The following is a 25697-nucleotide window of genomic DNA, read 5'->3' as shown; positions in this document are numbered from 1 at the left end:
AATAATTGCTTTCCACAAAATAGGACAACATCTGTGACCACATAAGAAGATGAAGTTGCAATTTAGCACTTCAAGACATTTTTTAATGCCTAGGCCTATTTGTTTTAAAGTTGTGTTAAGGTCTAAACTTGTCTGTCAGGTGTCTGATGAAAGTGTTGGTAAAATAAATCTACTGTAGTTAAAGATTATATTTAGCTAATCCTGTAGCCAACAGGAGAATTATTTAATCAATACTTTCATCACATTCCTGACAGGCAAGTTAAATAAAGTAATATTTGAATAATGTATGAAGTACATTATATATTCTTACATTGCTTAATACATTAAATCAGCAGTCTCAGAGTCGTTTAACCATGAAACAAAAGTTTACTAAGTGATGCTCAAAACAGGCAACTAAGACTGCTTGACACGAGCGCCACCTCTTGTAAGTACAAAAGTACATCTGGAGCATAAGTGAAGTCAACAGGAAAGGAAAAGGTTTTTGTATTGCTTTGACCCTGAACTCATTCACAGTGACTCTCTAGCACAGTAATAGACAGCAGTGTCTTCAGTCTTGAGGCTGTTCATCTGCAGGTACAGTTGACTGCTGGAGTCATCTCTGGACACTGTGAACCTTCCCTGGACTGACTGGGAATAGTACTTCTGAGAACTGGATGTGCCAATAGTTGCAACCCATTCCAGTCCTTTACCGTGACCCTGTCTCACCACAGCTGCCCAGTAGCTGCTGAATGAATATCCAGAGGCAGTACAGACCAGCCGAAAAGATTCACCAGGCCTTTTTACCACAGCTTGAGACTGAGTGAAGGTCTGACAATGAATATCTGTGGAAGAGCCAGAAAAAAATACTAAAAAGTCAGAAAGATGTAAACTTGCTGAAATTATATGCATTTATGAATTATTTAGGAATGAGTTACAGACCATGTAAAAATAGTAATAGCAGGAGTGAACTGATCATTGCTGTCATTGCTGATTGATTCTCCTCTACAGGATCCACATACAGTCAGTGAACACAGACACACAAAAATATACAGCACAGTTTTGCATAAACTCCTCCTCCAGTCTGTCAATGCTTGTTTGTATGTGTATAAAAAAACAGAAATTTGTAAAAACAAACAAATAAAATACGTCCATAATGTATCATGAAAAGAATAATGGTACTAGATAAAGTAAAAACAGATTTGTTGCATAAATGTTTTATATAACATATTTCATAAATGTTAAATGATTCTAGCCAAATTAAATTTTAAAGCATTTTTTGGATTGATGGATGGATGGATGGATGGATGGGTGGGTTGTCGCAATCCTGGATTTGTCTCTTGTGTTTTGTAAGGACTTTTATGTTTGAAATGTATTCTTAGTTCCCATTGTTTCGTGCTCCCCAGAGATGGGCACTCAAGTTAGTGACTCGGACTCGAGTCGCATTTTAATAGACTTCAGACTTGACTCCGACTCAACAGTGAGCGTTTTGAAGAATACAAAAGTACGGTTTTGGTGGAAGCACTTGGAAGGCGATCATTTGTTTATATAAAGCATATACATTTAAATTTTTTTTCGAAAATGACAGATGGTTTCTCTAGATAAGACCCTTTTTCCTCGTATGGTATTGTTTAAAGCCCTTTGAAGCTGCACTGAAACTATAATTTTGACCTTCAACCATTTGGAGGCCATTGAAGTCCATAAGGAGAATAATCCTGGAATGTTTTCATCAAAAACCTTAATTTGTTTTTCGACTGGAGAAAGAAAGACATGAACATCTTGGATGACATGGGGGTGAGTAAATTATCAGGAAAATTGAAAATGAAAGTGAACTAATCCTTTAACTACTGATATAATAAATAAAGAATTTGTGTTGTGTACGTGTCGTGGTAGATCAGACTCTTGTCATAGAATTTGATTACGTATGTCTGTAAACTCCGAAATGTCATAAGAATCCCATGAAACATGATGGGAGCCACTGTGCCATATGTTCTTTCGTTTGGGTTTATTATCATGTCAGATCGGCTAGATGTACAGAATGTGGGAAAACAATTAAAGACACCGGAACAACATAATAAAATTTACATTGCATCCACAAAGGTTAGTCACATTAACTCACACAGCTGTTATACTGTGGTGTAGCTGCATGGCTCATTTTGATTGCCAGTCTGTTAAAATATGGAAAAAAAAAAAAAAGAAAAAAAAATCTAGACTTTAAACCTAGCACTATGTTTTATCAATCTTTTCGTATTATATGCAGCTTTTCTCTTTCTTAATGTGTGTCCATAAGAGAGATAGAAAGAGATGTTAATCCATTTATTACTTAAAGCTCATATTTTAACGTATCACAATCAGCATGTGTAGAGTTTTCAAGTGACATTCTTAAACATTCAGAGATTTGATATTTTCTGATAATGACTGTCGTCAATAACAACGAAGCTGTATAACAAACTGCTGTATAACAAACTGTGACTCACTTCAAAGAGTATATAACCCAAGACGCGACACTTTGATACTTTTTGGGTAACAGCCACTAGATGGCGCGGCCACCATTATGGGGTGAAAATACTAACTGGACCATAGAATCCTTCACATCTTATGCACCCAAAATTGGCGAATTTCACTGCCAAATCAGAAGCGCAATAGAACAGTTTTTAAATTAAGTCACCAGTAAATTGTATGGCTCCTACAGTAAATGTTGTATTGTCTTATATATGTTTTATTACCAGTTGTGGAATCCAACCATTCATCTATCTGAGGTAACGTAGTTAGCCTACTTTATTGAGTATTTCCATTTTTCCAACTTTACACATTTATTAATAGTAAATTAATAATTAATAAATTTAAAATAATCATGTTTGCAGCGAACAATATTTCAGACCTAGTGGAGTGATAATAATAATATCTAGGTCTGAATTGAAATAGGCTATATTGTATGTTTTAATGGATCACGCTACAGACATAACGATCTTATATATTTTGTCTATATAATACAACTAGGATAAAAAATCGGATTTGATTATGAGAATATGTTTTATTTGATTATGACTCAATACTCGACTCGGACTCCAGTGATAAAGACTTCAGACTTGACTCGGACTCCAGATAAAAGACTCGTGAACATCTCTGGTGCTCCCTTCCTTTGTTTGGTTCCTGTTTCCCTTGTTGTCTTGCCTGCCTTGTTTGTTGCCATAGTTACCAGCATGGATTCCCATGACTACTAATCACCAACACCTGTCCCTAGTCAGTCCCTTGTTAACCTGTCTATTGAAACCTCTGTGCTTCAGTTGTTGTTTGTTGGTCATTGATCCTTTATGTGTTTCTATTGTTGCTTTCCTGCCTTCTCTGTGTGGATTATACTCTTGTTCTTGGATTGTTTTTTTTCTCTAATAAACTTGTGCTTGCATCTGGATTCTCTCTCTCTGCCTCGACCCTGCTCACACGTTACATGGATAGATAGATGGATGGATGGCTAGTGATGGGAAAAACTAAGCTTTTCAAATCTTTGAATTAATTGAACCGATTTCTTCACAAAACGATTCACTGTTTCGAACTTTCAAAACGCCACATGCTGCTGACCCCTGCATTAAAAACACCTTTTACAAACTCATTGCAAATGATTTTTTTGAAAGTAAAAAGTTCAATTCACATTTATTTGTATAGCGCTTTTCACGATACATATCATTTCAAAGCAGCTTTACAGAGAATGCATGTCAACATTACAATTTAAAGAATTCAGTTAGCAAATAATGTAATAATTTATGCAATTAATTTACAAACACTGTTAGAAGTCAAATGCACTATCAAATGCAATTAACTAATCATCTAATCAGATTAAGTATCTATTAAATATCAGTTCAGGCTTTTGTACAGAGATGTGTCTTGTTTAGTCACTGTGTCTCTTGCACAGTAATGCACAGCTGTTGGAAGAATGTGTTATTAATTATGTTGGAAGAATGTGTTATTAATTATGCCTCAAAACTTCTGTTAACAGTTATGAAGCTTATTTCATTCCCTTAGAGTTTAAATAAACATCAGTGAAGCTCACAGGATGAAGCTGCTGCCAGCAGGAGTAGAGCTGATGAGAGGATCATGATTTGAAGTCAACGCAGTTTTATTACTCCTACTGATCCACAAAGCACATACTCCTCTTTTGTATAGAGAGCTAGTGGAGAATTTGCATACAGCTCTTCGGTTGTCCAAGATGTTGCGACTGGTCATTTATTTGGTTTAATTGCTTTCCAAACAAGAGAACAACATCTGTGACCACATAAACACACACACCTACATGCACCCATATAAAGACATCTTTGGCTTTATACTGTCCCACCGTTGTACTGGTGAATCCAAAGCCAAGATAAGCCTATGCCTCGTCATATTTTCTTGTCTTTAAAACACCGGACACATTGGTTGATGCAATAAGCAGCGTGATTCAGGCTGTCAATGGACACATCAAAGAAAACTTTGCAAATCCATTTGTCTTTTGGGTCAGAAGTAGCTTGAGCTTGAAGTACATCAGAAATAGAATGAGTCATCAGTTTACTGTCATGAATTTGTTGTCATGTCGCTCTGCACGGCATCCAGTGTAGACAGCATCACTGATTGTAATGGCCTCTGTTGGCTTTTGTTGCGTTTCACTGCTCACGTCTGGTGTAAACATGTTGTTTTGGTAGTCGTGGCGTTTGAAGTAGATTGTCTGAGAATCTGCTAACACACCTTAGACTTGCTACACCTCTCTTTTTATAACAAAGACCCCCCCCAAAAAAATAAATAAAATAAGATAATAAATAAATAAAATATAGCTGCAAGCAGCAATTCGGGGCCAAGCCCCAGAAGGGGCAGTAGCGCAATACGGAGCAGGTAGAGCAAAAACAGCAGAAATTGAATGTACATGCAAAACAGCTGGTTCAGAAGGACAGGTGGAAATGAAATGAAAATCAATAGAAGTTCAGATGAGAACGAACACAGAATGAACTAAAAACACTTGTATCTAATTCAAGAGGAATAAAGATTAGTACAATGCTTATTTGGATAAAAAAGGAATCAAAATGACTCATTACACACAATTGCATAATGACCACCCAACACAGGATTCAAACCCACAACCTCCAGGTCCAGTGTCCATTGCGCATCTCATTGCACCACTGTGCAGGTGATTGTTGGCACAACTGCCGAAGTTCATTAGTTCATGTGAAAATAAACTCAAAATGAAGAATTTTAATAAAACTGCACTGAATGTTATATTTAATAACTTTACTTTAGATCATTCTGCAGCTTATCATGCTGTGGCGCAATACGGAGCAGGAAGAGGAAAAACAGCAGAAAATGAACAAACATGAAACAGCTGGTTCAGAATTATGGGCGAGAATGATCTCAGAATGTACAGAAGCTTAGATGAAAATGAACACAGCATGAAACAAAAAGCATTTATTTCTAATCCAAGAGGCAATAAAGAAAACAAAACATACTCTTTCATAAAACCACTCCACCCGGGATTCGAACCCACTATCTTTGGGTACAGGGCTCTTCGGGTACCTGGCTTTACACATTGAGCTACATCATGACACATGTGCAACATGCTGTGGAAGAGAACTTTTAGTGTAAGAAAGAATTTACAAAAAAAGCATTACTTAGCATGTTAACCATATTAGCATGCTAAGCTAACTTAATGCTAATGAAGCTCATGGTTAACTTGATAGCTGAAGAGCCACATTAAAAAGAATGACAACTGGTTAGCATACTAAGCAATTAGCATGCTAAGCTAACTAGCATAAGACAACAAACACAAGCAAGGTCACATTCAGAGACAAATATCTCGGGAACGGTAGCGAATATCAAAATTCCGTTCAGTCATTTCTATGCGGCTCGGTCCAAAGATCATCTGAGCTGATTGTGGACAAAATTAGACAAAATTTGTGGGAGGAGTAGCGAAAAAACTGTTTTTCATTTATTTCAATATGGCAGACAGGGACATTTAAGGAAAATGACAAATGACACATCGTTGGAATTGGCATTAGCCAGGGAATAAAATGACATAAAGCAGATAATGGATAATGTTTTCAAAAGTTATAAGCAATTTTGCAAAAATCATTATATCTGTGGAACACTAGGTGGCGCTGTGCTGAAACTTCTCATGTACCTTCAGGACACTCTGATGGTCATATGTACCAAATTTTGTGATGATATGTCAAATTGTTTAAAAGTTATTGCAATTTATGACAAAATTCAAAATGGCGGACATGCTTTTCATCCGATGTTGACAAATTCAATATCCCCGGATTCGGCATGGCCCAAGGAATCCATAGACATCTTGATTTTCTAATAAAGTGTTCAAAAGTTTTTGGCCAAAATAGCCATTTTTCAGATCTCATGACCTGTAGGTGGCGCTGTTCCCAAATTCGGCATGGAACCTTAGATCATGGTCTTGATCAAGGGTACCAATTTTTGTTTTGATTGCTCAAAGTTTGGCTGAGATACAGCCTCTATAGCAATTTTGGGTCAACCTTGTTAACTTCGTGACATCATAACTTTTGAACAAAGATGAATAAAAAAAATCTGTTCAGTCATTTCTGTGCGGCTCAGACCAAAGATCACCTGATCAAAGTCTGGACAAAATTGGACAAATTTTGAAGGAGGAGTAGCGAAAAAACGGAATACTGTACTTTTCAAAATGGCCGCTACTGTAATGGGCGGAGACTTAATGTAAGAATTTGAATAGAATCAGCATGAAGAGACAAATCAGATGTACTAAATTGTATTTTTCTAGAGCAAATGGTTCAAAAGTTATAACCTTTAGAATGTTGAATTTTTGAACTGGTGGTGGCGCTATAAAGTTGGTCCTAGAGACTCCAAAATTGGTCAGATTTCTAGACATGACCATCACTACAAGTGTGCCAAATTTCATCATTTTCTCATGTTCCGTTGATAGGGCTGCCATAGACTCCCATTCGGAAGAATAATAATAAAAGGGAAAACGTACAATTACAATAGGGGCTACAGCCCTCGGGGCTTGGCCCCTAAGGAAAACGTACAATTACAATAGGGCTACAGCCCCTTCGGGGCTTGGCCCCTAATAAAATCCACACATAAAACAAAATTTCATTGAATGATGCTCAAAACAGGCAACTAAGACAGCTTGACAAGAGCGCCACCTCTTGTAAATACAAAAGTACATCTGGAGCATAAGTGAGTCAACAGGAAAGGAAGAGGTTTTTGTATTGCTTTGCCCCTGAACTCATTCACAGTGACGCTCTAGCAACAGTAAATAGACAGCAGTGTCTTCAGTCTTGAGGCTGGTTCATCTGCAGGTACAGCTGACTGCTGGAGTCATCTCTGGACACTGTGAACCTTCCCTGGACTGACTGGGAATAGCTTATAGGAGAACTGGATGTGCTGATGTATGCAACCCATTCCAGTCCTTTACCGTGACCCTGTCTCAACCACAGCAGCCCTGTAGCTGCTGAAAGTAAATCCAGAGGCAGTACAGACCAGCCGAAAAGATTCACCAGGTCTTTTTACCACAGCTTGAGACTGAGTGAAGGTCTGACAATGAATATCTGTGGAAGAGAGAGGAAAAAAATACCAGATGTAAAACTATAAAAAAAAATAATAATAATTTCTAAAAAATGTTCTACATATATTATTATTAGTTAGAAATGAACAAACCATATAAAAATAGTAATAGCAGGAGTGAACTGATCATTGTTGTCATTGCTGATTGATTCTCCTCTACAGGATCCACATACAGTCAGTGAACACAGACACACAGAAATATACAGCACAGTTTTGCATAAACTCCTCCTCCAGTCTGTCAATGCTTGTTGTACCTATGTGTATGAAAAACAGAAATATGTACAAACAAATAAAAAAAGACCATAATGCATAATGAAAGAGCATAATGGTACTAGATAAAGTAAGCAAAAAAAAAAAAAATAAAAATAAAAAATTGTTGCATAAATGTTTCAGAACATGTCCTCATAATTGTTAAATGACTATGCTATCTGATTTTTATATCAGGATGGATGGATGTGTTCAGGTTTTTGTATAGAAATACCTGTCTATGATTGCCTACAGGAGTGGGGACAAAGCAAACAGTCCATTTTTTTTTTTTTGGACGATGGATGGATGGTATGTTTTAATGTGTTCAGGTTTTTGTACAGAGCTGTGTCTTGTTTAGTCACTGTGTCTCTTGCACAGTAATACACAGCTGTGTCTTCAGTCTGAAAATTATTTCCCTGTAGAAACACTGTGTTTTTGGACGTGTCCTGGGTGAAACTGATCTTGTTTTTTATGGAGTCTTTTATATTACTGCTACCACCACTGCATAGATATCCCAGCCATTCCAGAGCTTTTCCAGTGGGTTGACGTAATAATTGCTTTCCACAAAATAGGACAACATCTGTGACCACATAAGAAGATGAAGTTGCAATTTAGCACTTCAAGACATTTTTTAATGCCTAGGCCTGTTTGTTTTAAAGTTGTGTTAAGGTCTAAACTTGTCTGTCAGTGTCTGATGAAAGTGTTGGTAAAATAAATCTACTGTAGTTAAAAATTATATTTAGCTAATCCTGTAGCCAACAGGAGAATTATTTAATCAATACTTTCATCACATTCCTGACAGGCAAGATTTAATTGAGTGATGCTCAAAAGAGGCAATTAGGACAGCTTGACAAGAGCGCCACCTCTTGTAAATACAAAAGTACATCTGGAGAATAAGTGAAGTCAACAGGAAAGGAAGAGGTTTTTGTATTGCTTTGACCCTGAACTCATTCACAGTGACTCTCTAGCACAGTAATAGACAGCAGTGTCTTCAGTCTTGAGGCTGTTCATCTGCAGGTACAGTTGACTGCTGGAGTCATCTCTGGACACTGTGAACCTTCCCTGGACTGACTGGGAATAGTAGATATAAGTACTGGATGTCCAATAGTTGCAACCCATTCCAGTCCTACCGTGACCCTGTCTCACCACAGCAGCATAGTAGCTGCTGAAAGTAAATCCAGAGGCAGTACAGACCAGCCGAAAAGATTCACCAGGCCTTTTTTCGACCGTTTTTTCCGGCCCCGGGCGGAATGACGGTTCGGCGGTGTATAGGAAGGGCGACCTGAGGATTACGGTCAGGGCTTCCTTGCCCCTGCCGCCTCATCAGCACCGCAACCCATTGTGCCACCATTGGTTTCCGCTGGGCCCTCTACGGACTGTCCAGCCGTTACCTTTGGTGCGCCGCGGCGGAGCAGATGTCGATCTCTGCATCGGAAGGTGAGCCAGAGTCCTCGGGGGAGGAAGATCCGGACGCGCTGCCGCCCTCCGGGACGGTAGCGTTCCCGAGTCGGATCCCGAGTTGACGGCTGTGCTTTCCCGGGCCGCCTTGTGTGTCGGGCTCGAGTGGAACCCTCCACCCTGCCCCGGCCCATCTCGGTTGGATGATTGGTACTTGGGGGGGGGGTCGCGCTGGTCAGGTCCAGCGTCCGCCCCAATGCCTTTCTTCCCGGAAGTGCACGATGAGGTGACCAGGTCTTGGCAACACCATAGTGTTCGTGCGAGGCCCGGTCCCTCGTCCGCCTTCTCCTCCCTGGACGGCGGGGAAGCCATGGGGTACGCGAGGATCCCGCCAGTCGAGCGGTCCGTTGCGATGCAGCTGTGTCCAACGGCCACTGGCTGGCGTGGTAAGCCGCGCCTCCCGTCCCGGGCCTGTAAGTTCTCAGCCGGTCTGACTGAGAAGGCTTACAGCTCCTGTGGGCAGGCTGCCTCCGCCCTGCACGTGATGGCCCTTTTGCAGGTTTACCAGGCAAAAGCGCTGTCGGAGATGCCCCAGGAAGGGCCTGACCAACAACTGCTTGGGGAGCTGCGCGCTGCCACTGACCTCGCCCTCCGGGCGACGAAGGTGACAGCACGCGCTGTTGGTCACGCGATGTCTACCCTGGTAGTCCAGCAACGCCATCTCTGGCTGACCCTGGCGGACATGCGGGAGGCCGACAAACAACGGTTCCTGAATTCCCCCGTGTCCCGGTCGGCCTTTTCGGCGACGCAGTGGAGAGCTTCGCCCAACAGTTCTCCGCTGCACAGAAGCAGGCCGAGGCCATCAAACATGTCATGCCACGGCGGTCCGCTGCTGCCTCCACCCAGCCACCCGTGGCTCAGCCTCAGCCTGCTCGTCGCCGAGGGCGCCCGCCTGCGTCGTCCTCCGCCCCTGCTAAGTCGGCAAAGCAGCAGCCTACACCAGCCAGACAGCAGGGTGCCGGTCGCGGGCGCGGTGCCCAGCCCGTCTCAGCCAAGCCAGGTGGCAAACGAAGAAGAAGTCACGGCCCTGAGACGGGCAACCTGGAGGGGAAGGTTCTTGCTCTTCGGGAGAGTTTTCCACCTTCTCTCCCACCCCGGAGGAGGGCCGGGGGAATTTGTGATGTCTGTCATCTACCGCCGCTGGCTCCCGGAGTCCAGCGGTACCCACCTTTTCACAAAAAGAGCAGTTCCTCAAACTCCAGGTCACAACAGGGTGCGTCTGCCAGTGTGCCAGGCCCCGCCTCGCCGCTCGCAGCCCCCTCCCATTCCGCCAGCAGGTGGCAGTGTGATGGTGCAGCCGCGTCCCGTGCGCCGTCTCCCACGCACTGCTGCCTCGCAGAGTCCGACCTCACTCCGGGCCGCTCCCATGCCGTCCGAGTCGGGTCCCACTCTGCCTTGCTGCCCCACCCCGGTGCGTCTGTGGTGCCTTTGGTCCCGCTGGCTCGGAGTCTGGAGGCGTGGATCACGCTTCCCAGCCCGTCCCGCTGGCTCATTCGCACTATCAGACTCGGCTATGCGATTCAGTTCGCCCGGCGTCCCCCGGTTTTCAGGGGTGTCCACTTCACTCAAGTGTCGTTGGACAGTGCACCTGTTCTCCGGGCGGAGATTGCTGTCCTACTGGCGAAGGATGCAATCGAGCCGGTCCCTCCAGCCGATATGAAGTCGGGGTTCTACAGCCCCTACTTCATTGTACCGAAAAAGGGCGGTGGGCTACGGCCAATCCTGGATCTGCGCGTCCTGAACCGGTATCTTCACAGGATGCCGTTCAAGATGCTCACGCCGCCGAAGGATTGGTTTGCAGCAATCGACCTGAAGGACGCGTACTTTCATGTCTCGATTCTGCCTCGACACAGACCCTTCCTGCGGTTTGAGTACGAGGGTCGGGCATATCAGTACAAAGTCCTACCCTTCGGGCTGGCCCTGTCCCCCCGCGTCTTTACGAAGGTTGCGGAGGCGGCCACAAGGAACAGGGCGTTCGTATTCTCAACTATCTCGACGACTGGCTGATCCTGGCCAGCTCGCGAGAGCAGTTGTTGGTTTTAGCTCACCTCAGCCGGTTGGGTCTTCGGGTCAACTGGGACAAGAGCAAACTCGCCCCCGGGCAGAGGATCTCTTATCTCGGTCTCGAGCTAGACTCGGTCGCACGGACTGCGCGTCTCACCGAGGCGCGCGTCCAGTCGGTGTTGAACTGCCTGAGCTCGCTCAAGCGCAGGACAGCGGCTCCACTGAAAGATTTTCAGAGGCTCCTGGGGCATATGGCATCTGCAGCCGCAGTCACGCCGCTCGGATTGCTCCATATGAGACCGCTTCAACACTGGCTCCGCGGCCGGGTCCCGAGATGGGCGTGGCAGCGCGGCACGCTCCGTGTTCCTGTGACACCGAGCTGCCGTCGCACCCTTGTCCGGTGGTCGGACCCTTCGTTCCTGCGGGCCGGAGTACCCCTGGAACAAGTGTCCAGGCATGCTGTGGTCTCCACAGATGCCTCTGCCACGGGATGGGGGGCCACGTACAACGGGCATGCAGTGTCGGGTCTTTGGACGGGGCCTCACCTGCATTGGCATATCAATTGCCTCGAGTTGCTAGCAGTACGTCTTGCTCTGGCCCGCTTCAAGGAGCTGCTGTCAGACAAGCACGTACTGGTCCGTTCACAGCACTGCGGCCGTTGCGTACATCAACCATCAAGGTGGTCTACGCTCCCGTCGCATGTCGCAACTCGCCCGCCATCTCTTGTTGTGGAGTCAGAAGCATCTGAGGTCCCTTCGGGCCACTCATGTCCCAGGTGTGCTCAACCGTGCGGCCGACGAGCTGTCACGGCAGCCTCCACTTGCCGGCGAGTGGCGGCTCCACCCCCAGGCGGTTCAGCTGATTTGGCAGCATTTCGGCGAGGCCCAGGTAGACCTGTTTGCCTCCCCAGAAACTGCCCACTGCCAGTGGTTCTATTCCCTGACCGGCGGCACGCTCGGCACGGATGCCCTGGCACACAGCTGGCCCCAGGGTCTACGCAAATATGCGTTTCCCCCAGTGAGCCTTCTCGCACAACTCCTGTGCAAGGTCAGGGAGGACGGGGAGCAGGTCTTGTTAGTGGCTCCGTACTGGCCCACTCGGACCTGGTTCTCGGACCTCATCCTCCTCGCGACAGCCCCTCCCTGGCCGATTCCTCTGAGGAAGGACCTCCTGACTCAGAGACGGGGCACCCTGTGGCACCCGCGTCCCGATCTGTGGAACCTCCACGTGTGGTCCCTGGACGGGATGCGGAGGTTCTGAGTGATCTCCGCAAGCGGTCGTAGACACCATCACTTCCGCTAGAGCTCCTTCCACTAGGAGTCTCTACGCGCTGAAGTGGAACCTGTTCGTCGAATGGTGCGCCTCTCGCCGAGAGGACCCCCGATCATGCTCGGTCAGATCTGTGCTTTCCTTCCTGCAAGAAGGGTTGGAGCGAAGGCTGTCTCCCTCCACCCTGAAGGTGTATGTTGCCGCTATCGCTGCACATCACCACGCAGTTGAGGGTAAGTCCCTGGGGAAACACGATCTGATGTCAGTTCCTGAGGGGGCAAGGAGACTGAATCCTCCTCACCCTTCCTCCGTACCCTCTTGGGATTGACCCTGGTTCTCTCAGCTCTCCGGGGTCATCCCTTTGAGCCTTGCGATCAGTCGACCTGAAAGTATGTCTCTAAGACTGTCTTCTGGTGCATTGGCTTCCCTGAAGAGGGTAGGGGACCTGCATGCGTTTTCGGTCGACGAACGTGCCTAGAATTCGGGCCCGGTGATTCTCACGTCATCCTGAGACCCCGGCCTGGATACGTGCCCAAGGTTCCTACCACTCCCTTCAGAGATCAGGTAGTGAACCTGCAAGCGCTGCCCTCGGAGGAGGCAGACCCAGCCCTAGCTTTGCTCTGTCCCGTCCGCGCTCTGCGTGTTACGTAGACAGAACGCAAAGCTTCAGGACCTCAGATCAGCTCTTCATCTGTTACGGAGGCCAGCAGAAGGGAAGGCTGTCTCCAAGCAGAGGATGGCCCACTGGATAGTGGATGCCATCGCCTTGGCGTATGAATCCCAGGGCGTGCCTTGCCCGCTCGGGTTGAGAGCCCACTCCACCAGAGGGGTGGCCTCTTCCTGGGCGCTGGCTCATGGCGCCTCGCTGACAGATATTTGTAGAGCTGCGGGCTGGGCGACACCTAACACGTTCGCTAGGTTTTATAGCCTACGTGTAGAGCCAGTATCTTCACGTGTACTCGCATCCACTAGTCGGTAGACGTGTTGTACCTGCTCTAAGTGTCGGCTTGCAATGCCATTCCCGCCACTGGCCGGATACGTGCATACTTCACTCCAGTCGAGTTCCCCGCTTGGCGAACCCTGTCGAGTTCCTCCGCCTCCCCCTTCGGCTCGGACATTGCGGAGTGTCTGATGCCAGGCCTACATCCGTCGCTGACGCTGTCTGTTGGCTGGGGCCCATATGTCGTGACCCCTCTACGTGAGCGGTCCCATATGTGTATTTTCCACGGTTTAAAACTCCCTACGGGCCGAGTCCGTGTCTTTCCCTTAGCAGAGCCAGCTCTGCTGTCACCTGTCAGATGAGTCTCCCCCTACCAGGTGGAGCCATCCCAGGGACTCCATATGCGTACTGCCCCCGGGCCAGTCCATGTGTGTATCCCCACGTAAACTCCTCCCCCATTGGGTAGGTAGTGGTCTCCGCAGCGTCCCTTACGGGTTCGCTTCCCCAGTGTAGTCTAGTTTACTTAGTGGGTATTGGTTAGACAGCAGTAGACTCTCTCGGTGTAAGCGCGCCCCCTTCACCGTCAGCCGGTGCTATGGGCGGCTGAGCTTGCGCTGGGCACTGGAAGGGGTTTCGTAACTGTGGCGCTTTAGTTGGGATCCCAATTCGTCGGTCACTACTGACGTACGTCGAACGTGACCGACTGAAAGGGAACGTCTCGGTTACGTATGTAACCCTCGTTCCCTGAAGGAGGGAACGGAGACGTACGTCCCGTCGCCACAGTTTCTGTAACCCTCGCTGTAGTGCGGACACCAGTTGTCTCCTCAGCGAAAAACAGAGTGCGATTGCATCCGCTTCCTATTTATATACACCTGTCGGGGGCGGTGCGCATTATGCAAATATCGCACGCCAATTCCATTGGCTTGTTTTAGTTTACACGAAGATGATAGGGCTCTCTAAGCGATATCCCAATTCGTCGGTCACTACTGACGTACGTCTCCGTTCCCTCCTTCAGGGAACGAGGGTTACATACGTAACCGAGACGTTTTTGGACGTGTCCTGGGTGAAACTGATCTTGTGTTTTGTGACTGAGTTTTTTTATATTATTGCTACCACCATTACAAAGATATCTCAGCCATTCCAGAGCTTTTCCAGTGGGTTGACGTATCCAGTGAATGCAATAGCTTGATTCTGAATCCTGCTGGAGATGGAAAATGATTCTTGAGGTTTCACAACCATAGATGGAGGTTGAGTGAGATCAACACAGTAAACGCTACTTGAAAACAACAATGGACGAATATGATATTATTAGTTATGCTTCAAAACATTTTAGTGCTTTATCAGTGAAGCTCACAGGATGCAGCTGCTGCCAGAAGTAGAAGAGCTGATGAGAGGATCATGATTTGGTGATGAAGTGAATGTAATTTGACCTCCTAAAGACCAACAGACACACACACACACTTCACTTTTGTACAAAAAGCAGATGGAAGATTTGCATACAGCCATTCAGTTGTGCAAGATGTAAACAACAATGCTTTTCTCATTAAACTGACTTGATTCAATCATATTTGTCATTAGATTTGGATGAAACATTTCTATTCACTGAACGTTTTCTTTTTTTTCTGCTTACTCAGATAATTTGAATAGATACGTTTTCTGATATTGTACATGCACTTACAACTGGTTACTGGCCTCTTCAGGAATTCATTGTAATTTGGTTTTAATCTATATTTGAAAGCTGTGGATGTTTATTAAGATTCAAAATGAACTTAGTCTGACCATTTGAGTCTGTATACAGAATGTTCTCATTTTAAAGTCTTTGAAGAATTAATTATCATATACTGTCTATATTTATACAACAGTAAGTTCCAGTCCTCAGATCATTTCTAGGAATGTCATACAGCCCAGCAGCACTGGGACTTTTCATTGATCAAATCACTCCTCTTGTCTGTGCATTAATATAAGATTTTTTAGAGACACTTTCTGCAAATTATTTTTTTTTTTTTTTAAATTCCACCAAAGACATACACTATATTGCCAGAAGTTTTGGGATGCCTGCCTTTAAATGCACATGAACTTTAATGACATCCCATTCTTAATCCGTAGGGTTTAATATGGAGTTGGCCCACTCTTTGCAGCTATAACAGCTTCAACTCTTCTGGGAAGGTTTTCCACAAGGTTTAGGAGTGTGTTTATGGGAATTTTTGACCATTCTTCTAGAAGCGCATTTTTGAGGTCAGGCAGTGATGTTGGCGAGAGGGCCTGGCTCACAGTCTCCACTCTAATTCATCCCAAAGGTGTTCTATCGGGTTGAGGTCATGACTCTGTGCAGGCCAGTCAAGTTCCTCCACACCAAACTCACTCATCCATGTCTTTATGGACCTTGATTTGTGCACTGGTGCGCAGTTATATTAGAACAGGAAGGGGCCATCCCCAAAGTGTCATCACAAAGTTGGGAGCATGGAATTGTCCAAAATGTCTTGGTATGCTGAAGTATTAAGAGTTCCTTTCACTGGAACTAAGGGGCCAAGCCCAACCCCTGAAAAACAACCCCACACCATAATCCCCCTCCACCAAACTTTACACTTGGCACAATGCAGTCAGGCAAGTACCATTCTCCTGGCAACTACCAAACCCAGACTCGTCCATCGGATTGCCAGACAGAGAAGCATGATTCATCACTCCAGAAAATACGTCTCCACTGCTCTAGAGTCCAGTGACGGCGTGCTTTACACCACTGCATCCTATGCTTTGCATTGCACTTGGTGATGTAAGGCTTGGATGCAGCTGCTCGGCCATGGAAACCCATTCCATGAAGCTCTCTACGCACTGTTCTTGAGCTAATCTGAAGGCCACACGAAGTTTGGAGGTCTGTAACTATTGACTCTGCAGAAAGTCGGCAACTGACCCCACTCTGTGATTTTACGTGGCTGAGTTGCTGTTGTTCCCAATTGCTTCCACTTTGTTATGATACCACTCACAGTTGACTATGGAATATTTAGTAGTGAGGAAATTTCACGAAAGGACTTATTGCACAGGTGGCAACCTATCACCACACTTGAATTCACTGAGCTCCTGAGAGCGACCCATTCTTTCACAAATGTTTACAGAAGCAGTCTGCATGCCTAGGTGCTTGATTTTATACACCTGTGGCCATGGAAGTGATTGGAACACCTGAATTCAATGATTTGGAGGGGTGTCCCAATACTTTTGGCAGTATAGTGTAGGTATCTTTGTGGAATGAACCTGTTATGCTATAATGCACACTTTTGCACATATAAAATCATGTCATTGTGTTACCAGCCCTACTTGTGTATAGCTTTGTGGCTGTAGCTTAAAAAATGACAAAGTTTTACCATACAGAATGAAAATAGGTCATAAAGTCCACAAATGGGTGAGTTTCTGGAAGCTAGCATCAAACATTTAGAACATTTAAAACATACAATGCAGCTTATAGGAAATGTGCATAACAGTTTTGCATGAACTCCAGCTTGTCACTGACTCACTGCTTGTTTGTACCTACATATGTTTGAAGAACTTTCTCCAAGTTACATTTTTACACCAGTAGGTGGTGACATATAAGTGACTATATTAATGAGTGTCATTTACTCAAGAATGAGTACGAAATTTACTTGTATTACTCAAATCATTTACTCAGTGAATTTGACACAAACATAAGATGTACAGTAGTTGCACTGAGGAAAACCAGTCTCAAATGCATTAAATAACATGCATCTGACAGGAGGGAAAGACACTTTACGCTGTAGCCTTATGAATTATTTTGAAGCATGTCTCATGTTTCATGTTTAGGACAACTTGGATTGAACAATTTCTTGCAACATCTCACTCTGTGTCCTTCATGATTTGTGGTCTAAATCACATTATTTGAGCATTAATGTAAGTTTTTATAACACACAAACACATAAAGTCCTCTTTGTGAGGGTGAGATTTAAAGGAAAAGACCACATGCTGCTGTGTTCATCATCATGTTTTGTAACTGCGTGTTTCTGGGTCTCACTACTTTGATATTTTTGTGCAGACATGTGTTTGGAACAACATGTTAGTCTATTCTCAGATTTACTCAATATGGTTTTCCTCAATTTTTTTTAGGCGAGAAGCAAGATGAATGAGGGAGACAGTGTGGAAGCTCAGAAGTACAGCCAACGTGCAGTAGGACCAACACAGCGGCCGTGATCATAACATTCATTGCTCTAACCATCTTATTAGTCTTCATGGGTTCTTGGAGTCTTCCATAATTTATCTGGGCATCCCTGAGCAGTTTCTTATAATTTTGGCACTTCTTTATCCTCTGAAATATCATTTGACAACATTGAATGGCAAAAATCAAAACCCCAAAATTCTTATGATCGTAGGTCAGAAAGCAGTGAATACGACTTTTATCAACCTAAAGTCAACATAAATAGAACTCAGAGAAACTCATACAGTGGAGGGAGATGGAAAGACTGAAGGCAGAAATACAAATGAGGTGCAATTAATCATCTTCAGTTTTATTAAAACATCACAATCATTTTAGTTTGATTAGTGGTATTTCAATTAAAAATGTATGATCTTTTCTAAAATTATTTTATAGTCATCAGGGTCACTTAATTTGATTCTGATATCATTTGCTGAGAAGACTTCAAATTACCATTTCTTGATTGTACTGATTTCCATTTATGTTTGAGTATGGTAATAGATAGCTAAATAGATAACAAAATGTATTTTAGTAGTTTCCCATATGCTTTATAGTTATAGTTTTTAAACAAGACTTATGAAACTATACATGCAAATTCACTTATTTTCTTAGAGGCAATAACCAAACACAGGTGTTTCCTGAGGGGCAACCCCCCCCCCCCATGTCTCTGTTTCGATATTAGTAATTATTAATATTATTTAAAGTGAAACATGTTGCTAAAATTACCTTGCTAAGAGATAGATATGACCACACATTTCTTTTCCTTTATTTATTTATTTATTTATTTTTAGTAAATATAGCCCTTTTTCTGGTCTTTATTCTATTCTGATATCTAAGTCAAGTCAAGTCAAGTCACCTTTATTTATATAGCGCTTTTTACAATGCAGATTGTATCAAAGCAGCTTTACATTGATAACTGGTACATAATTTTGGCTGCACAGCAGCTCTTAAAGAATAGTGTCAATGCAGGCAGATCAAAGCACTGTTGAATATCAAATGTCAAGTCAAATGTCAAGTGATATCTAAGGCCTTTCAGATTCAGTTTACTTCTAGTATCCTGGAATAAACACTGAATGCCTTAAATTTAGTCACTGTACAGGCAATAAATATTTTCTTAAGTTGTGCTGTGTTCAGTAAGTAGAAAATCTGCTCTCAGAAACAGAAATACAACACACACTTTAGTTACAGATACAAACATCAAACGTGCACTATTAGCATTACTCTGGAAAAAGAAGTTAATGGTTAATCAAGCTTTCATAGTCATGAGCTTCATGAGAATGGATCAATAAATAAATAATTCAGTGATGACAGTATCAGCAATTATATCTATTTTAGACTGTCTGAAGATTGAGTTCTATTTATAATTCATAAAAAGAGACTTCACTATCATGAAATAATGAGAATCCTTCTACTGAGACTCATATTGTATTTACCATGATTTAAGTACATGTGAGAACAGTGCGCCCTCTTGTAAAATGTCAAGAATTCACTCATAACACAATTATCAGAAGACAGGATTATGTCCGTGAACTGAGCTTTGAGTGACAAGTAGAGAAGACAGAAATATGAATGAAATATTTGCGCATTTAAAAATAAAAAATCTCTATTTAAACTTTTACTAACAAATTTCAAAGGTTGTACTGTCATTTTTTGATGATTGAATGTAATCTGGAACTGAAACTATTTGTGTTGTGAGTGACAATGTTGTTTTTGAACAAGGCAGTAACTGCTCTGTGTCACTGTGACTCTCTGGCGCAGTAATACACAGCTGTGTCCTCAGTCTGCATATTCTGTCCTTGTAGAGTCACTGTGCTGCTGGAAGTGTCTCTGCTAACTTGATATCTACTTTTCAGTTTATCACTGTAATATGTGCTACCATCACCACATATCATTCCAACCCATTCCAGAGCTTTTCCTGCAGCCTGTCGTATGAAGCCAGTGCAGTAGCTGTCAGTCACTGAATATCCAGAGATCTTACAGGACAGTGTCAAACCCTGACCAGGCCTCAAGACCCACAAAATCAGTCTGGGTCAGTTCAACACAGTGGACACCTAAGGGAAAAAACGATGATCTGACATGTTAGATACATGGAAAAAATTACTATAACCATATAATTTTTTATTATGAATTATGTAATTTTTATGTAATATCATATGTAATTTTTATTATGAATTATTTCTGTAAAAACTATGGAGACTTACGAGAGACAGCTGCTAGCAGCAGAAACAACCAGAGAGATGAGGAGACCATGGTTTGAGGAGTGAGAGAGCAAGCTGTTTCTTTTCATCTTAATACTCAAAGAAAAAGGAGGAAGAGGAATATTTGCATACAGCTCTGCATATGCAACCCAGAGTATCTACATATTTTCAATTTGTATTATGGGCTCTTTTTTTTCACATTTCATTCAGAAGACAATGTTGGCAGTAATGATGGGTGTACTATAATGTGTATTCTGTTAAGGGTTCTGAAAGGGAGGACCCAGATGAAGAATGAGTGGGGGTGATGTTTATTAAAGCACGGCACAAGAAAGGGTGAGGCAGGAACAGTCCAAACAGAAGAGCCAACAATAAACAATGACAGGACAGCTAATGTTGACTGCTGGAACCAGCTCTGGAAGTCAACAGGTCGAAGAACTACTGAGGACGTAACTGGGCCAGATGGTGGTTAAGACAGGGCAAGGCACAATGATGCAGAGATCTGATACTTGCTGCACACAGACTATAAACCGGTCTAGCTGCCAGGCAGAAGGAGCAGTCAGGAACCAATACGAGACGTACACGGCATGACAAAACAAGCAAAACAAGAGACAACAAAAAAAATCAGGCAAATGAGAAACAAAATAAAGAACTACACTAATACTGGATCTAGCAAAGTAAAAAATAGAAATAAACAATATAACAATATAACAATATATATATATATATATAACAAGACTGCTACCTTGCAGAGAACTAGAGAGAAAATAAATAAGCAATAAAATCTAAATCAAAAGACAAAACCAAAATTAAGAGTAGACAGAACTAGAGCAAAAACACTTGAACTAGAATAAAAAACATGAACAAAGGGGAAAAATAGAAATATATCAAAAGAAAACAAAAGCTTGTGCTGAACAGGGAATACTAATGCCTGGTTTCACAGACAGGGCTTAGACTAAGCCAGAATTAGGCCTTAGTTCAATTAAGAAATTTAAAGGGTTAGTTCACCAAAAGTGAAAATTGTCATTACTGTCATTTATTACTCACCCTCATGTCATTCCACACCTGTAAGACCTTCATTCATCTTCAGAACACAAATTATTTTTAATAAAATCTGATGGCTCAGTGAGGTCTCCATTGCCAGCAAGATAATTAACACTTTGAGATGCCCAGAAAGGTAAAGACATTTTTAAAACAGTTCATGTGACAACAGTGGTTCAACCTTATTATTATAAAGCGACTCTCTCTCGAAAAAAAAAAAAAAAAAAAAAAGCAACTTTATTCAACAATATCTAGTGATGGGTGACTTCAAAACACTGCTTCATGAAGCTTCAAAGCTTTTCTATTCTTTTGTTTCGATGCATTGGTTCGGAGCGCGTATCAAACTGCCAAAGTCACGTGACGTAACAAAGCCTCGTTTACTGAAATCACATGAATTTGGTGCTCTGAACCACTGATTCGAAACAAAAGATTCGTAAAGCTTCAAAGCTTCATGAAGCAGTGTTTGAAATCGCCATCACTAGATAATGTGGAATAAAGTTACTATTTTGTTATTTTTGGCGCACAAAAAGTATTCTTGTCGCTTTATAATATTAAGGTTGAGCCACATGAACTGTTTTAAATATGTCTTTAGTAGCTTTCTGGGCATTGAAAAGGGGAGTGTTATTGCTGGCAATGCAGGCCACACTGAGCCATTGGATTTTATCAAAAATAATTTGTGTTCTGAAGATTAACGAAGGTCTTACAGGTGTGGAAGGACATGAGGGTGAGTAATTAATGACTGAATTTTCATTTTTGGGAGAACTAACCCTTTAAGTTAACTGAAATAAATAATGTTAATTAAATGCAACATAACTATGTAACTAAGTAAATCCAACGTATAATTTTTTTGAGTGTACAAACTTTGGTTTTTTTCATAAGCTATACTAAAAGTCTGAAGGGTCTAATATTATGTCACCAAATAAAGCTTTTTATTGAAAATGTCTTCATTAAGAGAGAGGTTTTTGTGCAGGTCCTGTGGCAGTTTGTGGCACAGTGTATGGCGAGCACAATAATACACAGCTGTGTCTTCAGTGTTAAAGTTTTGTCCTGTTAAAATGACTGCGTTGCTGGAGGATTCAGATGAGAAACTGATCTTATTTTTCAGTGAATCTTTGACACCATTGCTACTGGAAGTGTAGAACCAGCCAATCCATTCCATTGGTTTTCCACTTGAATGTCTGATCCAGTTTGTATTGTAGCCACCGCCTGAAGCTGAATATCCAGTGATCTTACAGGCGATGGTAAATGTTTCTCCTGGTTTTACTACCATGACAGGAGGCTGATTCAGCTCAATACAGAAAAGACCTACAATCATTAAAGCATTTTTAGTAATACAAATTGAACTTTGATTTATTAGTTTTTTGTGTTTATTAGTTTTTTGTGTTGAGCTGAAGATACTCACAGGGTGCAGTTGCCAAAACCAGCAGTATGGAAATGCAGTCCATGATTCTGGTTGTATTTTCACTGCACTGTGGCTCTGTAAAACACTAAGAGCCTTTATTATGTCTGTGTGCTCCTGTTTACATGAGAGAAGGGTGAAGATTTGCATTGACGTAAAATGTATCCGTCAATAGTTTGTATGATAATTATTAACAATGATGCAAATTTAGTTGTCTGACATTATATTCTTGATTTATAAAATAATGTCTCAAAGAGAAGCAAGATACACGTTTATTCATATTTATAGTGTAAATATCTTGCTACTACTGACACATTTTATCCAAAGAAAACATCTAATGTACATATTGACTTTTTAATGTGAATTGTTTGTAGGACCAGAGGAAGTAAGTTATGGAGAAACATGAACATTTAAGGAGATGTTTTGTGAGTCATGTATAACAAAGGCTCTTTTGTAAGAGTCATGAGGATAGGTATCAGCAGGACAGTAAGCTGTAAACATATTTATGTATTGCATACATCTATTGCATAATTTGCAAGATCAGTGTATATAGTACACTTTATATACGTATATATATAAAGTGTATATAGTACACTTTATATATGTATGTATATATATATATATATATATATATATATATATATATATACAGTTGTTACTTGTTAAAGAATTATTTGTATATGATCTTAACCATAAAAAATGAGTTCTGTTGGTATAGTCATGTATTCAGTCATGTTAAATAATATTTTGACTTAATTAACCAGTTAAACTGCTGTGTATTTTGTTTTTGTACAGAGATGTGTCTTGTTTAGTCACAGTGTGTATCTGGCACAGTAATACACAGCTGTGTCTTCAGTCTGAAAATTATTTCCCTGTAGAAACACTGTGTTTTTGGACGTGTCCTGGGTGAAACTGATCTTGTTTTTTACTGAGTCTGTAGTGCCAGTGCCACCACCATCACAAAGATATCCCAGCCATTCCAGAGCTTTTCCAGTGGGTTGACGTATCCAGTTAATGCAATAGCTTGATTCTGAAATCCTGCAGGAGATGGAAAATGATTCTTGAGGTTTCACAACCATAGATGGAGGTTGAGTGAGCTCAACACAGTAAACACCACCTGAAAAGAAAAAAAAAAAAAAAAAAAAAAAAAAATTAAATAATGTGTTATTAAATATGTCTTATTTCATTGCTTTCAAGTTTAAATAAGCCATCATTGAAGCTCACAGGATGAAGCTGCTGCCAGCAGGAGTAGAGCTGATGAGAGGATCATGATTTAAGATGATGTGAATTTTTCCTTCTGACCCCCAGGCACGCTTCACTTTAGTACATTGAGCAGATGGAGAATTTGCATAAAGACATCCAGTTGTCTTGGATGTAAAACATCAATGCTTTTACCATTTAATAATTTAGATGCTAGATGTGATTAATGTATTCTTAAAATACAGATAAGCCTTTGAATCGTTTGGTGTAAAGGCCTGTTTATAGATTCAACAAACAAATTAAGTGTAATCCTTGGTATTTAATGAATAAAATGCACATTTGCAATAAAATGCACAATTTTCCATGAAAATTGTCTTCTCTGTTTTTCAACTGAATTACATAGAACAATAAAATATTAGGTACAACATTATATTTAAGCAGAACTGTATATTTCTAAAAAGGCCAAAGATAGGCATGCTGATATATAGGAAAAACATATTTTACTTTAATTTTGTTTGTTTGTTTGTTTGTTTTTACTTGTATACAGCAGTTCAATAAATAAGTTAATACTGAGTAACTTACAGTTTAGACAAGATATTGCCAGTTACTTTGTTTTTGCTCTGTCAACACCATAGCAGAACCATTGTGTGCACATCTCAAACCAGCTGTTTTGATGCTGAGGGAATCACTAGTCACTCACTCATGAAGACAGTCACTTGTCGCCACCTACTGGTGTAATAATATAAACTGCAGAAAGAGTCAGAAAAATCTGCAGCACTAATGCACAGACTCACACGCAAACAAGCAGGGTGATACAAATGGTGAAAAGCCTCAGTGATCATGGTCTGTATATCAGCACTTTCAGTCTGCTTGACCAATCAGTTTCGAGAACCAGAACTGGTTGTTTCATAAACACTAGATTTGAGTTTTCCAGCATCAGCAATATACGGGAGTGAGGAAGTGGTTTTTGTATTGCTTTGACCCTGAACTCAGTCACTGTGCTATAGCACAATAATACACAGCAGTGTCTTCATTATTAAGGCTGTCCATCTGTAGGTACAGCTGACCTCTGGAGTCATCTCTGGACACTGTGAACCTTCCCTGGACTGACTGGGAATAGAAGATTTGAGAACTGGATACATGGATAAATGCAATCCACTCCGGTCCTTTTCCAGGGATTTCTCTCACAACAGCTGCAGCACAGCAGATGAATAAAAAAATCAGAGGCGGTACAGACCAACCGAAAAGATTCACCACGTCTTTTTACCACAGCCTGAGACTGAGTGAAGGTCTGACAATGAATATCTGTGGAGCAGAAACAAAATGAAGACACTAAAACATTTCCAGAATCTAAAGCAGACAACAGTAAATGAAACGTAATCCCATGTATGGCATTATTTACTGACCATTTGAAAATAATATTAGCAAGAGTGAGTGAATTAATATTGTCATTGTCAATTAATTTTCCTCCTCAGTAATTGGATCTGTGCTGTCAGCGAATACAGACATCTTACAATTGCAGCTTAAGAAGAGAAAACAAAACCCCCCCCCCCAAAAAAAACAATCAGTTTTGCATGAACTCCTCCTTCCACATATGTGCAGACCATTTCTCTCTCTGAGCAACACAGAAAAATTAATGCATCCATTTATAACTAGCCAGCTTGACTCTTGTTATGCCCTTCTTACTGGTCTACCAAAAAATACAATTAACCAACTACAATTAATCCAAAATACTGCTGCTCGAATTGCTATTGACAAAAGCTAAAAAGAGAGACTACATTACACCAGTATTAAAGTCATTACACTGGTTACCTGTTAGTTTTCGTATCGATTTTAAAAATTGTATTAGTTTATAAGGCATTGCATGGATTTACTCCAGATCTTTCAAACACGCTTACAGTATATGAGCCTAGAAGGACTCTTACATCTTCTGATTCTTTTCTTCTAACTGTACTCATAGTAGAACTAAAAAAAAAATTGCTGATGCTGCTTTTAGCCGTTTGCCTCTGGATCAGCCTTCCAGAGAACATGCTGAAAACATTAATAGTTTTAAATCTAAATTAAAAACATATTTTTTTTAGTCTGGGCTTCCTGTAAGTCTTATAAAGCCTTTCTATATTTCATGTGTTTTGTTTTGAAAATTCGCTAATACAAAAATTCAAAATACAGGTAAAACACCTGTAAAAACAAATAAATAAATAC

General features: G+C 41.8%; 2 pseudogenes and 3 gene segments (V, D, J or C); all 5 read right to left on the bottom strand.

Annotated features, from left to right (window-relative positions):
- Positions 1-425: 425 nt before the first annotated feature.
- Positions 426-1004, bottom strand: LOC125263411. The segment is given in 2 exon segments: positions 426-821; positions 919-1004. Coding segments are annotated over 2 exon segments (360 nt in total).
- Positions 1005-7210: 6206 nt separating this feature from the next.
- On the bottom strand, positions 7211-7773 carry LOC125262612 (annotated as a pseudogene).
- Positions 7774-19103: 11330 nt separating this feature from the next.
- Positions 19104-20006, bottom strand: LOC125263410 (annotated as a pseudogene).
- Positions 20007-21803: 1797 nt separating this feature from the next.
- On the bottom strand, positions 21804-22427 carry LOC125262611. The segment is given in 2 exon segments: positions 21804-22201; positions 22299-22427. Coding segments are annotated over 2 exon segments (441 nt in total).
- Positions 22428-23025: 598 nt separating this feature from the next.
- On the bottom strand, positions 23026-23584 carry LOC125263421. The segment is given in 2 exon segments: positions 23026-23412; positions 23520-23584. Coding segments are annotated over 2 exon segments (351 nt in total).
- Positions 23585-25697: the final 2113 nt, after the last annotated feature.

This window comes from Megalobrama amblycephala, linkage group LG2, assembly GCF_018812025.1.
Source record: "Megalobrama amblycephala isolate DHTTF-2021 linkage group LG2, ASM1881202v1, whole genome shotgun sequence".
Taxonomy (NCBI): Eukaryota; Metazoa; Chordata; class Actinopteri; order Cypriniformes; family Xenocyprididae; genus Megalobrama; species Megalobrama amblycephala.
Note: the sequence above shows the minus strand (reverse complement) of the source record. Positions and strands in the feature narration are given on the sequence as shown.